Consider the following 13,368-nt stretch of genomic DNA (forward strand, 5'->3'; position numbering starts at 1 on the left):
CATCTACGGGACCTTTTGGTGGCTACTACACTGTTTGCCATCTCGCATTTAATGCCTGTTGTCAAAACCACTTTTATAAGAGTCCATCATCTTCTTCAAGCATTACTTTTTACATTTTTCTGCAGCTTCTTTTTAAAAGGGATTCATTCTGCGACTCCCTTTCAATTGAAGTCCTTCCTTGATTTACAATAATCTATGTTGTCCTTTTGATATGGATAGAAACATCTCTTAATCCCTTAGCGAGATTTCCAGCTCTTTCTTTGACGACCCCATCCAAGTGCCGGCCCCATTGTTCCCTTGAGGGAGACCTCCGAGAATGAGGGTGACTCCCTTAGTGATATCTCGTCCATCCTCTCGGATGGTGACGTGGATCGTTTATATGATACCTATCACATTCCTCAGGATTCTTTTCAAATTTTTGCTCCTTCTCCCTGCGTTTGTGCTAATGACCTTATTCATGCTGGGGACACAATCATGGTCTTTGAGGAGCAGTTGAAGGCGGGTCTCTATTTCCCTTTAGACCCCTTTTTTATGGAGATTCTTCGGTTTCACAAGCTCTCTATTACTCAGCTTCATCCTAATAGCTGGAGAATCTTGGTAGTTTTTCGGTTTGTGTATTTTAATAATCACATTGAACCTAGCGTAGCGCTTTTCTCCCAGTTATACCAACTGTGTACTCGTAAGAACGAGAAGTTCTAGTATTTCAGCAGCCGAAAGTACTTGAATATTTTTTGATCGGATGCCTTCTTCTTTGAAACAGTGGAAAAATAAGTTTTTTTATCCTCCATCATTGTACTTCGGGGGGATTTGGGCGCCTTCAGACTAGCTGGCATTATTGGGTAGAGCTGAAGAAAGATGGGTGCGCCAGAGGAGAGAGGAAGACAAGGCTTTAGCTTCCCTTATAATGATGGCTAAAGCCTTGAGGAAGATTGATATTACTCAGGCTGTGAGGAACACTGTCTCGTCATGGTAGAGCCACCTACCGGTAAGCCAGGCCTGCGCTCCTCACCCTCCCTGCCTTTCTAAAAGTGTACCCCTTTCTCAGGATTAGGGTACTTCCTTTTCTAACTTTTTTATTTTCTGAACTAACTATCTTACTTACTTTTTCTTTTGCTTACAGATATGGCCGAGTCAAACAGTTTCACCGAGGCGGTACGTGCTTCTCGAAAGGACAAAGTTGTTGTTGCTAAAGTTACCAACTCCCCTGCTAAGCGCCTTCGCCCTTCGGGGGACATGATTGTACTTCCTCCTCCTCCTTCCCAACCTTTGGCTGAGGAACTGGCACCCCCTCAACCTAAGCCTTTGGTCCCAAGTGCCTCTATTTCTGCCTCAGCCCCTGTGCTTCCTATTGATTCCCTGTCTTCTTTCGCTCCTGTGGATGCTAGGTCGAGTCTTCCTAGCCCGCGGGCATTCAACGTCTGGCCTTGGCGCTAAATAAGGCACCTTCTCTTCTTGACGACCCTTCTTTGGGTCTACTGCTAATCAAGAATGCTTTGAGGCCCATAGATCGTTGTCACTTAAATGAGATTAAGACGGACAACCTATTTATAAATGCTATTCATTTCGCACTAGAGGGGGCTCTTTGCGCCTATGTGGTCAAGGAGCATTTTAGGACCTTAAGACGGAAATTTGGCACAAATGATACGCACGGGGAGCTTTTGGCAGAAGAATGTTCGACCTTGAAGACCTGGGGGGCTGAGGTTAAGGGTACAATGAAGGAGACCCTGGAATTTGTGGACAAGTTTCAGGCTGACTTTGATGCGGCCCTTGCCTATAAGCTTAGCCTTGAGAATCAGGCTAAATTTGTCAAGGATTAGGTGGCTTTATTACAACGCTAGGTTTAAGGGCTGCAGGCTCAAGCTGAGGAGGCCCGGGCCCCCTCCACTAGGGTAACCGAGCTAGAAGCGGAACTCTAAGAGACAGTGGCCTAAGGTAGAGAGATGTTTGTTCAAGGTCAGGATTCCATAAAGAAGGAGCTGATGAAGCATTATCCTTCTGAGGATTTCTCCTAGATAAATGATATCCTCCCCAAGGAAGAAGGTGAGGGCAGAGGTGAGCATGCTGGAGATACTCCCTTTGAGGATGAGCGTGATGAAGTTGTACCCTCTGACCGGATTTCTTCTATAATGAATGTTGAGAATTTCAATATAACGGAGAGTCGAGTGAATGACGCTGATGATCTTGCCTTTTTGTAATCTTTTTATATTTAATGAGAATGTTTCTTTTGTCTGTTGTTCATATCTCCTGCATATAATTTTTTTCTATGAGAAAAAAGGTTTGCTTATGTGGCTAACACTTGTTTATGATGTTTTAGTCACTGGCCCATCTTGGGTCCATGAGATAAGGAACTTGGTGAATTTCCAGCGACCAACCATAAGGTATGACGAACGCTTCCCTTGTGGTTATAAATTGTGACCTGGCGTAAACTGCTTTATGGTCTTAATTCGTGGGATCAATCACCTCAGTGGTCTAGCATGAATCGCCTTGTGACCGATCCTTGTAAAAATTTGCCTTGTGGCCATTATTCCTAGGACCAACGCTCAAATGGTCTGATGAAAATTGCCTTATGACCTGGCCTGGCTAAAATTTATTTTATGATCTTGATTTGTCTTGTGACCTGGCCTGACTAAATTTTTCTTATGACCTTGATTCGTGGAACCAACGCCCGAGTGGTCTGGCAAAAATTACCTTGTAACCTGGCCTAACTAAAATTTATCTTATGGTTTTGATTCGTGGGACCAACGCCTGAGTGGTTTGGCGAAAACCGTCTTGTGACCTGGCCTGGCGAAGATTTACCTTGTGGCCTTGATTCGTGGGATCAACGCTCAAGTGGTCCAGTAGAAATTGCCTTGTGGCTGACTTGGCAAAGATTTACCTTGTGGCCTTAATTCGTGGGATCAATACCTGAGTGGTCTGGAGGGAACCGCCTTGTGACCTGAGGGCATACCAGGTAAAAATACTTTGACTTTATTATCAAAAGAAATTCCTTTGTTCATATGCGAGGATAAAACTAAATTATTTGTCAAAGCGTGAACAATACTAAAATAGATACTTCGGGCGGACGACCCTTATGGGTGAATTTTTTCCTAGACTTGTAAAGTTTCCCACCTTTCTAAGTTCGTCATCTTGTCTATACCTCATTGGGCCCTTTTGTTATCACATGTATGATTCTCTTGGGTTTCCTCTAAGGAGTCGTCTTATTTCCTCAGGCTCATGTTTTTGCCTTCTTTTTCTTTTACTGTGAATTTTCTAAAGGTGCCATCCCTTATGAGCCTCTCGATCTCGCCTTTTAACTTCCGGCATTCTTTCGTTGTGTGGTCATGATCTTCATGGAAGTGACAATATTTGATCTTGTCTCATTTGTCTGCCTTCTTGGTATTAAGCTTGGGCGGCCACCTGATTTCTTTACTATGATCCATATTAAGATTCGAGCTCGTGAGTCATTTAGTGGAGTGTAATTCTTATACTTACTCTGTTTATCATTCTTTCGCGAGATGGGATAGCTCCTGAAATCTCCTTCATGGGCTCGTCTCTCAAACTTTTGACTTAGATTTTGACTTGCCTTCTTGCCCTCTTTTAGTGTCTGGATCTCATCATTTAATCTGATTTACTTTTGGACTTTATCTATCAACTATTGGTATGTTGCTGTAGGGTTTTTTATTAAGGAATCTATGAACTTAACGTTATAGGTACCTTTCTTCAACACCTCACATGCTATCTCATGATTCAACTCTTCCACCTATATGGCTTTAACATTGAAACAAGAAATAAAACTCCTTAAAAACTTGCCTCTTCCTAGCGGATCTTCCGTAGATTTGAAGAAAACCTTTTTGGAGGTATGCAAGTGATAAATCTAGATTTGAATATTATAGTAAATTGTGTAAAGTTTTGGATTAAACCTGAGCTTAGGTGTTGATATCATTTCCGAGCCAAATCTGTGAGTGTCGATAGGAACACTCGGCATAACACAAAATCATTTACATCTTGAAGCTGCATCGTCATCTTGAAAATGGCTAGATGGCTTTTGGGATCTGTTGTTTTGTTATACTTATCCAAACTGGACAACTTGAACTTAGCAGAAAAAGTTTCTGCTAGTATTTTTTTTAGAAAGAGGCAAGACCCCATCTAAACTAAAATCCTCTTCCTGTTCTCTTTGATATCTTTGTACAGCCCGTATCAGCTTTCAATCCACTCCTTTCATAGTCTCATTTGATTCATCTTCAGATTCGGTTTTACCTTTATGCCGCACTTTGGCTGCTTCCATTTGGGCCCTTAAGGTATTTATGAAGGCTTCCTCTCTTCTTCCAGGATCCATCTTAGACGCCTCTTCTCATATCTTACACTGTCTGAGAGTAGCCTTCAACCTTTAAATGTACTAGAGTATCTGTTTGTTGTTCAAATTATTAAGATCTGCTTCGTTGATTGCTGGAAGCGTGTTTTTTCGGTTATCCGGATAGAGAAAATGATGACTCCCTCGTTGGTAATGATATTGTTAGCAACTGTAGGGTTTTCGGCCATTTCGAGTGAGGAAAAATGATAAGGAATGGGGCGCGATCTAGAAAAGGTTTTAATGGATCTTTTTCCTGGCAACAGAACCAATAATGTTGCTGAAGATAAACTAATGACGTAGTCGAAACGGAGCTGTGCTGTGATTGGTCAAAATCTATAAGGGAGAAACATGAGTCGATGGTGGTGCCCATAGCAACCACTCCGATACTCAAGTCAGTATCCTGAAAAAGAGAATATAACGAATTGCTTAGAGTTTCAGTGTTAGAGATAGGGTGCATTTGCCTTTGGGATGTTCTCCTTTTATACTGTGTGAGGATGAAGATAAATATAGTGTTTTCTGGAAATCTGATAGTAATGTGGCCGGCTGTTCGATAATGGACATCATCAGCCAATTAGGTTTGTAATCCCACGATCTCTAGCGAAATGGGAATGTACCCGATAATGATAACTCTGTATCAAGACTCAATCTATTTGGAGGGCGAATCTTGACGATATTCTCAAGTGTCAAAGTTTTTTTCTCTTGTAGTGAGACCGCATTTTCGACTTATCAGATCCTTATCATATGACCCTTGTATTTAACGACAGCTCACAATTTTATTTGGGTGGGTGTTATGTAACATAACTTACTATTATATATTATTAATATCTAATAATAGATTTCATTCAAATAACTATATTTTTAAGAAAATAAAGTTTATTAAATTTCAATAGTGGTCGATAGTGGTGGCAGCAACGGTGGTGAGAGTGAATAAGGAGAATGACTTGAATAAAAGAATACCAACATTTGAATAAAAGAATTTCAATATTTGAATAACTCTCATCCAATTTCTATCTATTCAAAAGATTGAATTACCTTACAAGAGTTGTATAATCATGCTATATACAAAGAGAATAAAAAAAATTTAAAATACAAGCCCATTAAAAATGAAGAAGATAGAGTCGTGTGAAGAAAGTTATAATTCAGATATAATTATTTAATTATTTAAGGCGTGTAATTTTATTTTTATTATACTTTAATTATTTATTTTTATTTATTTTTTCATAAGTTATTTGAATGGAATAAAATTTTAATTTGATACAATTAGTTGTATTAATTCTTTAATTGTTTTATATTTTATTACGATTAATATCTTTTATAATAATTTTAATAACTTATATATATTTATTTTATATAATTATTTATATTAAAGGAACAAAAATACATAAAATTTGTTAATTAAATTATATTAGAATATGATTTTAAAAAATTGTCAAAATCAATAAACTAATATTATAGTAAAATAGTAAAAATTTTTTAGATTTATATATATATTTATTTATTTTTTGATAATAATTTATTTTTATTATTTAAACATCTTTTTCCATGGTAACTATCCAATTTTTATAAATATAATTTTAACATTATATTTATTATTAAAATACAAAATATAATATTTTTTTAATAACAAAATACAATAAAATTTTTATTACAATATTAATAATATATTATATTAAAAACTAATAAAAAATTAAAAGGTTAGTAACAATCAATATAATAAATTGTACTTAATCTATTAAAAATAGAAAATAAAGAAGTTATATATTAATAATGATGATAAAAAGTAATAAATTATATTTAATATATATATATATATTAATTATTATTTTATATATAAATAAAATTAAAAAAATATAAAAAAAATTATAAATTTATGTTATAGTATCAATATCTCTCATATATTTGTTATTATTCACATAATAGACAGAAAACATGTAGTATCAATTAATTAATAATATTGATTATAATTTTTATTTAATTTATTTATTATTAAAAATAAAAATAAAATATATATGCTAAAATTTTTATTTTATTGTGATTAATATATTATATTAAAAAAGTGTAGAAAAGTTAAAAAGTTACCAATTAATAATAACAATAAAAAATATATATATATATAAATTATAATAATAAAGATAATATTAATTAGTAATATTATTAAATATCAAAATATAAATTGAAAATAAAAATAAAAATAAAATATATTAAATGTACTATTACAAAATTTAAGAGTATTATTTAACATAATTACATGAATCTAAGTATTCAATCGTTAATCTCTTGTAGAAGTGATATTAATGAACTAAGATCATTGTTAAATACATAACTGATACTGATGCCATGTTCATCATTATAATTAATGAATCAGAATTTGAAGAGTTTAATGGATTTGAAATTGGTGGACGCTTCGATAACTGCAGATGGGTTTAATAATATGACTTTTCATTCAATCTGTAATTAACATAAGTAAAGCTTAATCACACACTCTTAACTCTTCGTTGAAGGTTTCCTCTTTTAAAGCCATTGATAGAATGAATGATTATATATGATTGATCGGCTGGAATGGATCCTTTCTTTTCATCTCATGAGGTAAACGAAGATACCATGGGACTTGTACTGTTATTTTCTACAGAAGAAGATATGGAAGACACAGAAGAGCGAGTTCCATTCAAATGCCTTCATGATCGTGAAGAGTTTTCTGAACTCGATGATTTTCTCGCACATAATAAGGAGTTTCACAGAGGTTTCAAGAAAAGATGTAAAGTGTGTCACAACGTATTTCGTGAGAAGAAGCAGATCAAGGGACATGTGAAGAAGTTTCATGAGAATGATGAATTTGCATGTATCCACGATGGACGTTGCTTCCAAAAAATTAATGGGTTTCACTTACACAACAATGATTGCCACAGGAAGTTCAGGCAAGTCTGTCCCCATTCTAAGTGTTCTAATGTTTTCAATGGCGAACACACTCTTCAATTACACTTGCTTCAAGAACACCAACCATCTAGAGGCCGTTCATGTCATAAAATGGCCTCAAGACAACGTCATTGATCTTTACATGGGCGTTTGTTGGTTCTTGATTTGTTTTGATAGGTTAAGTTTTATGGCCGGATGGAAAATAATTGGTACCTCCGGTGCATTGCATTTTCATGTATAATTATACTGAAGGGTACTTTTCATGTTTGAAGAGAAGATATGCTAGTGAAGTATACTTTTCATATTTGAACAGAAGAAATGCTAGATATTTATCTCCCAAGTGATTGACACTGACTTTCCTGTAAATATCAGTCTTATCTTTGATCTCGATGAGGTACCTTTGAATCTCTTCTCAAGCTACATACTATCATAGCCTCGAAGGTAATACAAAGGGAACTAGTAGTTGAAATAAAAGACGCTGTAGTGGAAAATGGAAAAAAAAATTGTGGGTTTTTATATTTCAACAAGTTCATTTCACAAACAGCAGCCTAACGTAGACTCATACAGAAATTTTACAGTGCTCACTGAACACATGCCTTCTTAGTGTAATTATATGTGCAAGGAAACATTGAAGAGAGGGCTATTTTTCAGTGTTCCCAGTATATTTTATAATTAGCCAGTATAAAGTAGGAGAAAATCAGATGAATAACAAATTACTTATACAATGTAAACCAGAAGCTCTACAGATAAAGAGAATAGATTAAAAAGACATAGATTTTAATAAAAATAAATAAATAAATAAATCCTCATTGCCTAACATAATCCTCAAGAAGTTAAGGTCAGCAGTCTAAACATAGCAACAATAGGGAAGAAAATTGCCATGGGAAAAGCTATCTGTCAGTGTTTGCTACTTTAGAAGTCGTTAACAATAACCGTCTTAGGAATAAACATAGTCAGGATTAATTTGATTCTTCAAATCATATGACAGAATTATCAAAAATCAATCCATCAGATGCCCATAATGTTACAATGTCTCACTATGATATCAAAGATTATAGCTTTGATAAATCAAACAAAAATGTAATAAGTAATTAAGCTACAAACAAGAGATGAAGCTCGCCTAATATAGCTAATGGGCAGATTGCATAGCTTCTTCTACAAAGGGTGAGTAACAAATCTCCTGTTTGCCATCTTCTGTACCAAATCTTCATGCTTCTTTAACTGCCCAGCCTTATTTAGCTGCTGCAGAACCATCTCGTAAATTTGCAGGCTTGGTTTCAAGGACTTCTCCTCTATCATCTCTGTTAAGAATTTGTAGGCATTATTCCAATGCCCCATTTGACAAAACATTGCAATCAGAATCTGGTAGGTATTCACATTAGCCTCGACATCATTCTCATCCATTTCTTTCTTAAACTTTAGAACCATATCAATAGATTTCGACACAGCGAACATTCGCATCAGGATATTGTAAGTCACTGTATTCGGCTTACAATTCAACTGCTTCATCTTATCATACATCCTATGAGCTGCATTCGCATCTTGTAAGTTTGCAATGCACCCAAATAAAACATTGAAAGTAGAAGCATTTGGCCTACATCCTTCCCTAACCATGGAATTGAGCAATTTAATAGCATTATCAAGATTCTTATCCTTACAGTGTGTCTCTATGAGAAAATTGTAAGTAATAGTATCAGGAGGACATCCAAGCCTCTTCATTTGATTATAGACTTGCAGAACTTTCTCAGTCCTTCCAGATTTAACATGAATTCTCATAAGATTATTAAAAGTTACAGCATTTGGTTCACATCCAACTTCAAGCATCTCTGAGAAAACATCATGAGCACGCGTAATTTGCCCGCATCTACACAAAGCATCAATGACTATACTGTATGTATACACATTAGGCTTAATGCCAGCCATTTTCATTTCTCCAAATACCCTCTCGGCCTCCGATATATTTCCGGCCCGGCACCACCCACGAACCAAGTTGGTGTACAAAATGACATCAGGCTCAAATTTATCCTTTAAACCATTAAAAAATGACTCAGCTTCGCTAGCTTTTCTCTTCCTACATAGATAACTAATCAAAGTTGAAAACACAATCTTATCAGGCTTGCAATTGTAATCCTCCATACGGTTAAATGCATGGATAGCTTCCGCAACTAATCCAGCCCGGACGTACCGGCGAATAAGAATGGAGAAAGTCTTGGTACTAATTTCGACATTTCTACCTTTCATTAAATCGATTATATGCCATGCCAAATCGAATTGCCTTACCTTTCCAGCGAGATCCATCATCTCGTTGTAGGGCTCGGAGGAGTGGACGAACCCATCTGCACCCGTGGCCCAGTTGAAGAAAGCGCGAGCCTGGACCACGGGGATGCCATGGCGGACAGCACCGCATTTCTCGATTACGTGGCGGACGATGGAGGAGGAAATGGAAACAGGATGGAATCTAAGGACCTGGGAGAAGTCAGCAGAAAGATGGGTGGTGAAGTCAGAATTTGGATTCTTGCGGTGATGTTCTTTGATTAAAGAGTGAAACTTGTCTGCTACTACGCTTTCTTCCGGAGATAGAGCAGCAGTTTGGGTGGATATGGCTTTTTCATCGTCGTTTAAGTCATCGTCTTGTAGGTTTAATTCATCTTCTTCGGGAGATAAAGCAGCAGCTTGAGTGGATAGAGAGGTTTCAATGGAGGGAGAAGGAGATGAAGCAGAGAAGGGTCTAAGAGTAAGTTGAGAGAAAGGGAAGGAATGGGATATGCGCAATTTTGATTTGATCAAGGCCATCGTCAACTGTGGCTGCTTCCAGGTGCAGCTCTGGAAAGATTTAAGAAGCTGAGGGTTTGTACGAGGGAAAAGTGATTGTGATTATAAACACACGTCGTCGTATTAGGTAATGGGCCAAAGCCTATCACCCTTTTCTATCCCTTCAGCTGGGCCTATGTTGGGAATATAGACGAGCAAAGTGCACAACCGCTTCAGCCTTCAGCAGTGAAGAAACAGACGGCGGAGCTTCTGGGAGAGAGAGGACGATGAGCGCGAAGCTGCAGAAATGCCGAAATCTATCAATTTTTACGAGTTCTATTGCGCGAAACTCCGTCGTTTCCAATCAGAGACTTTTACACAATGGCCCAGACACCATAGAGGAATTGTTAGACCGACACATCGTGAAGAAGGAGAAATCGCTGGATGACGACGAGGAAGAGCTGCTAAACAGGCAGCGACTCACCAGTAATCGACGAGAGGCATTGCATCTGTATAGAGACATCTTGCGAGCGACCCGTTTCTTCATGTGGACTGATTCTCGAGGCGTATTGTGGAGAGATGTATTGAGGGAGAATGCTAGGAAGGAATTCGAAGAGGCACGGTTCGAGAAAGATCCGGAAATCGTGACCCGGTTGCTTATTGGTGGCCGAGATGCCGTGGAATCGGCACTTGAAAAACTCGCCGAGAAGCAGAGACAGCAGATTGAGAAGGAACGAGGACACGGCGGAGATCGCAGGTGAACTGGTACGGATCATTTTCCTTCCCACTTATTAATAGTATAATCGAACCTTTTCCTTTATCTAATGAATTGGGCTTTAGATACCAAGGATTTGAAATACCAGAAACTGAGACTTCACATTTTTTGGGTAAGAATAAAGTTGTGTTCTTGTGGGAAGTGGTTAGTTCAGAACCAGTCCATCAAACCTGAAATATGATAGAATGAGATTGCTTAATTTTTTATTTTGATTTGATGTGTTGCAGTTTTTCTGATGAACAAATGGAATAATTGAGGATGTATTCAGGCGGGGTCTTGGGTGGTGATTCTTAAGTGTCAACTGTCTCAGGCATCTGGCAGCGCCTGCTTACAGGAAGCTGCTTGTTTCAGACAGTTGATGCCGGTCTTTATAGACTTGCAGTGCGAGATTATGAAGGTTGATTTATTTTTGTTGTTTCTTGGGTGGGGATTTAAGTTGAGCTGTGGAAAGTGATACTGTTATTAATCCAAAAGATGCATGTAATGTGAACTAGATCTTATATGATTTTGATAATTATTCAATTAAATGTTTATATCGAATTTGTAAAATTAATTAAGATGAACGTAATGAATGTACAAATCTAAAACATAAAAAACTCCTTTCCATGGATTTAGGGAAATTTTTGTTTAGATCAAGTTTACATGAATTTTATATATTTATATCACACTCTTAAATGATTTTCTTTTCCATTTGAAAATTTTCTTATTTACCCTAATTTGAGTGCTTAGGGTTGAACAATAATTGAGAATTGAGAATGCCAAGATTCCGTATGCAACAATGAGGAAATTTGGAGAAAAAAAGCCCTTCAATCTAGTTGAGGTAAATTAACAATGTTCTAAAGTCGTATGCATGTTTTTTCTCACAGAAGCTGAATTCAGATATATAAAATTAGTAAACAATGCTGTCCTATAATGCAATAATGTTCGCAAAATTTGTCTTCTCAAACAAGATGACTGTTGCTTATTATCTGCACTGCAATAGATTTTCATTTCCCAGATCAGGTACAGACATGGTAAAAGAATCATGATATTGAATCCTCCCCTCCTTTTTCTTTTATCCTCGGCAATATTTCATAAAACCAAGGGTATGTTTGGTTGGGGTAATTTAGGAAGGAAAGTTTAACTTTCTGAAAAGTATGAAACATTGACTTATTTGGTTAGCATGATTTTATAACTTTCAACTTTCTATTTGAATTCTTGAGAAGAAGAATAAAAAGGTTTGGACTGCATTGATGAGGTTAATGCATCATTATACAAGGTCTCAAAGACATTACCAATAGAAATTTTGGAGCAAATGAAAGCATCCCAAGAGAGATTGAGATCTATGTGATCTCGTTGTGCAAATTGCAATTATTTTTATGACATTTGAATAGAAGTCTGCAATCTCTATTTTATTTGTGTGATTTGGAATTGGATATGCTGCTAGGCTTCTTGGCAAGTAGTACAGTATAATTACATAATTCTTTGAGCCAATCTTATAGCTTGACTACTTTACACTGTCAGGTGCTTTAGAGTGTTATAGAAATATTTGGTGTGAGACTTTTGTATTTTTTTTAATTTATAAAGTTTATATCAGTATTTCTCTTCTTTCCCACCCAAAATAAAAAAAATAAAAATTATATTGATTTATTATTTTATATTTGTCTATAATGCATCATTTAATTATATTTAATTATATTTTATAGTTGTCTATAATGCATCATTTAATTATTTTATACCAGATAATCGTGAGATTTGGATTGGTGTGTGTCATGGATATTTTTTGTAATTCTTTTTATTGTACATTTTACTGAATGATATATAGTAAATTTTTATTAATATTGTTCAATTTGCAAAATTATAATTAATTATTATTCTCTTATCTAAAAATAATTAAGTAAAATTAAAAAATATTTAAAAATATAAAAAGATACATGAATTTTTAAAATGTTAAATTTTTTTTTATATAAATTTATTTGCTAATTTTTTTTTCAATTTACATTTATTTTTAGATTGCTTTCAAAATGCAAACCCGTAAATGAATGCTGCTATGCTGTGGCATTTGCAAAATCTAAACATTTCCAATCTGTTTATATCCATGTGATGGTATTTTATACCCATATTTCCAATCTGTATAGTAAGTTATCACTGTTCTTGTTCCAAATTTAATCAAATTTTTTAGGATTCTATTTTTTTCTGATTTTATATTCTTTCCGTCTTAAACAGTCAATAATTATTTATTATTAAAAATTTTAATTTAGTGTGTATATTTAAATATATAAATATTGTAATTTTTAATAAAAATATGTACATTAAAATGATGTTTTAAAAGAAATATTTTTAATATATAATATATTTTTAATAAATTTATTGCTTTAATAAATTGTGATCCACCGTATGTTCTAGATAGAGAATTTCCGTTTTAATTATAGTGTTGTAATGAATCAAGCTATTCGTGGGTTATTCGAAGTTCGATTCAATAAAAACTTGATCGAATTTGATTCGATTTCTAAATGAGCCAAGTTCGAACTTAATTTTTAGGTTCGTTTATTAAACAAGTTAAACTTGAGCTCAGTAATATTCAACTCGTTAAAATTTGCGAGCTGACTCATTAAGAGAT

At 35.4% G+C, this 13,368-nt stretch overlaps 2 protein-coding genes across 4 annotated transcripts; one reads left to right on the plus strand and one right to left on the minus strand.

Annotated features, from left to right (window-relative positions):
• Positions 1 to 8,195: 8,195 nt before the first annotated feature.
• LOC110615835 (pentatricopeptide repeat-containing protein At1g20300, mitochondrial) lies at positions 8,196 to 10,146 on the minus strand. The gene has a single exon (XM_021757990.2). The coding sequence runs from the start codon at positions 10,034 to 10,036 to the stop codon at positions 8,399 to 8,401; it is 1,638 nt and encodes a 545-aa protein (XP_021613682.1). The 5' UTR covers positions 10,037 to 10,146; the 3' UTR covers positions 8,196 to 8,398.
• A 41-nt stretch (positions 10,147 to 10,187) lies between these two features.
• On the plus strand, positions 10,188 to 12,259 carry LOC110615836. Of its 3 annotated transcripts, XR_002488099.2 has the most exons (3): positions 10,188 to 10,759; positions 10,835 to 10,881; positions 10,997 to 11,302. XR_002488099.2 is itself a non-coding variant. In XM_021757993.2 (2 exons), exon 1 carries the CDS (start codon positions 10,282 to 10,284, stop codon positions 10,753 to 10,755), a length of 474 nt encoding a protein of 157 aa, XP_021613685.1. In that variant the 5' UTR covers positions 10,188 to 10,281; the 3' UTR covers positions 10,756 to 10,759; positions 11,499 to 12,259. The 3 variants fall into 3 exon arrangements, 2 of the variants coding, with proteins under 2 accessions (XP_021613685.1, XP_021613683.1); XM_021757993.2 differs by lacking the exons at positions 10,835 to 10,881; positions 10,997 to 11,302 and adding an exon at positions 11,499 to 12,259; XM_021757991.2 differs by lacking the exon at positions 10,835 to 10,881 and having other exon boundaries at positions 10,193 to 10,759.
• Positions 12,260 to 13,368: the final 1,109 nt, after the last annotated feature.

This window comes from Manihot esculenta, chromosome 5, assembly GCF_001659605.2.
Source record: "Manihot esculenta cultivar AM560-2 chromosome 5, M.esculenta_v8, whole genome shotgun sequence".
NCBI classification, from domain to species: Eukaryota; Viridiplantae; Streptophyta; class Magnoliopsida; order Malpighiales; family Euphorbiaceae; genus Manihot; species Manihot esculenta.

Excerpts from the sequence above, each read along its gene's own strand:
- LOC110615835 (XM_021757990.2), bottom strand. The coding sequence starts at position 10,036 with ATGGCCTTGATCAAATCAAAATTGCGCATATCCCATTCCTTCCCTTTC.
- LOC110615836 (XM_021757993.2), top strand. The coding sequence starts at position 10,282 with ATGAGCGCGAAGCTGCAGAAATGCCGAAATCTATCAATTTTTACGAGT.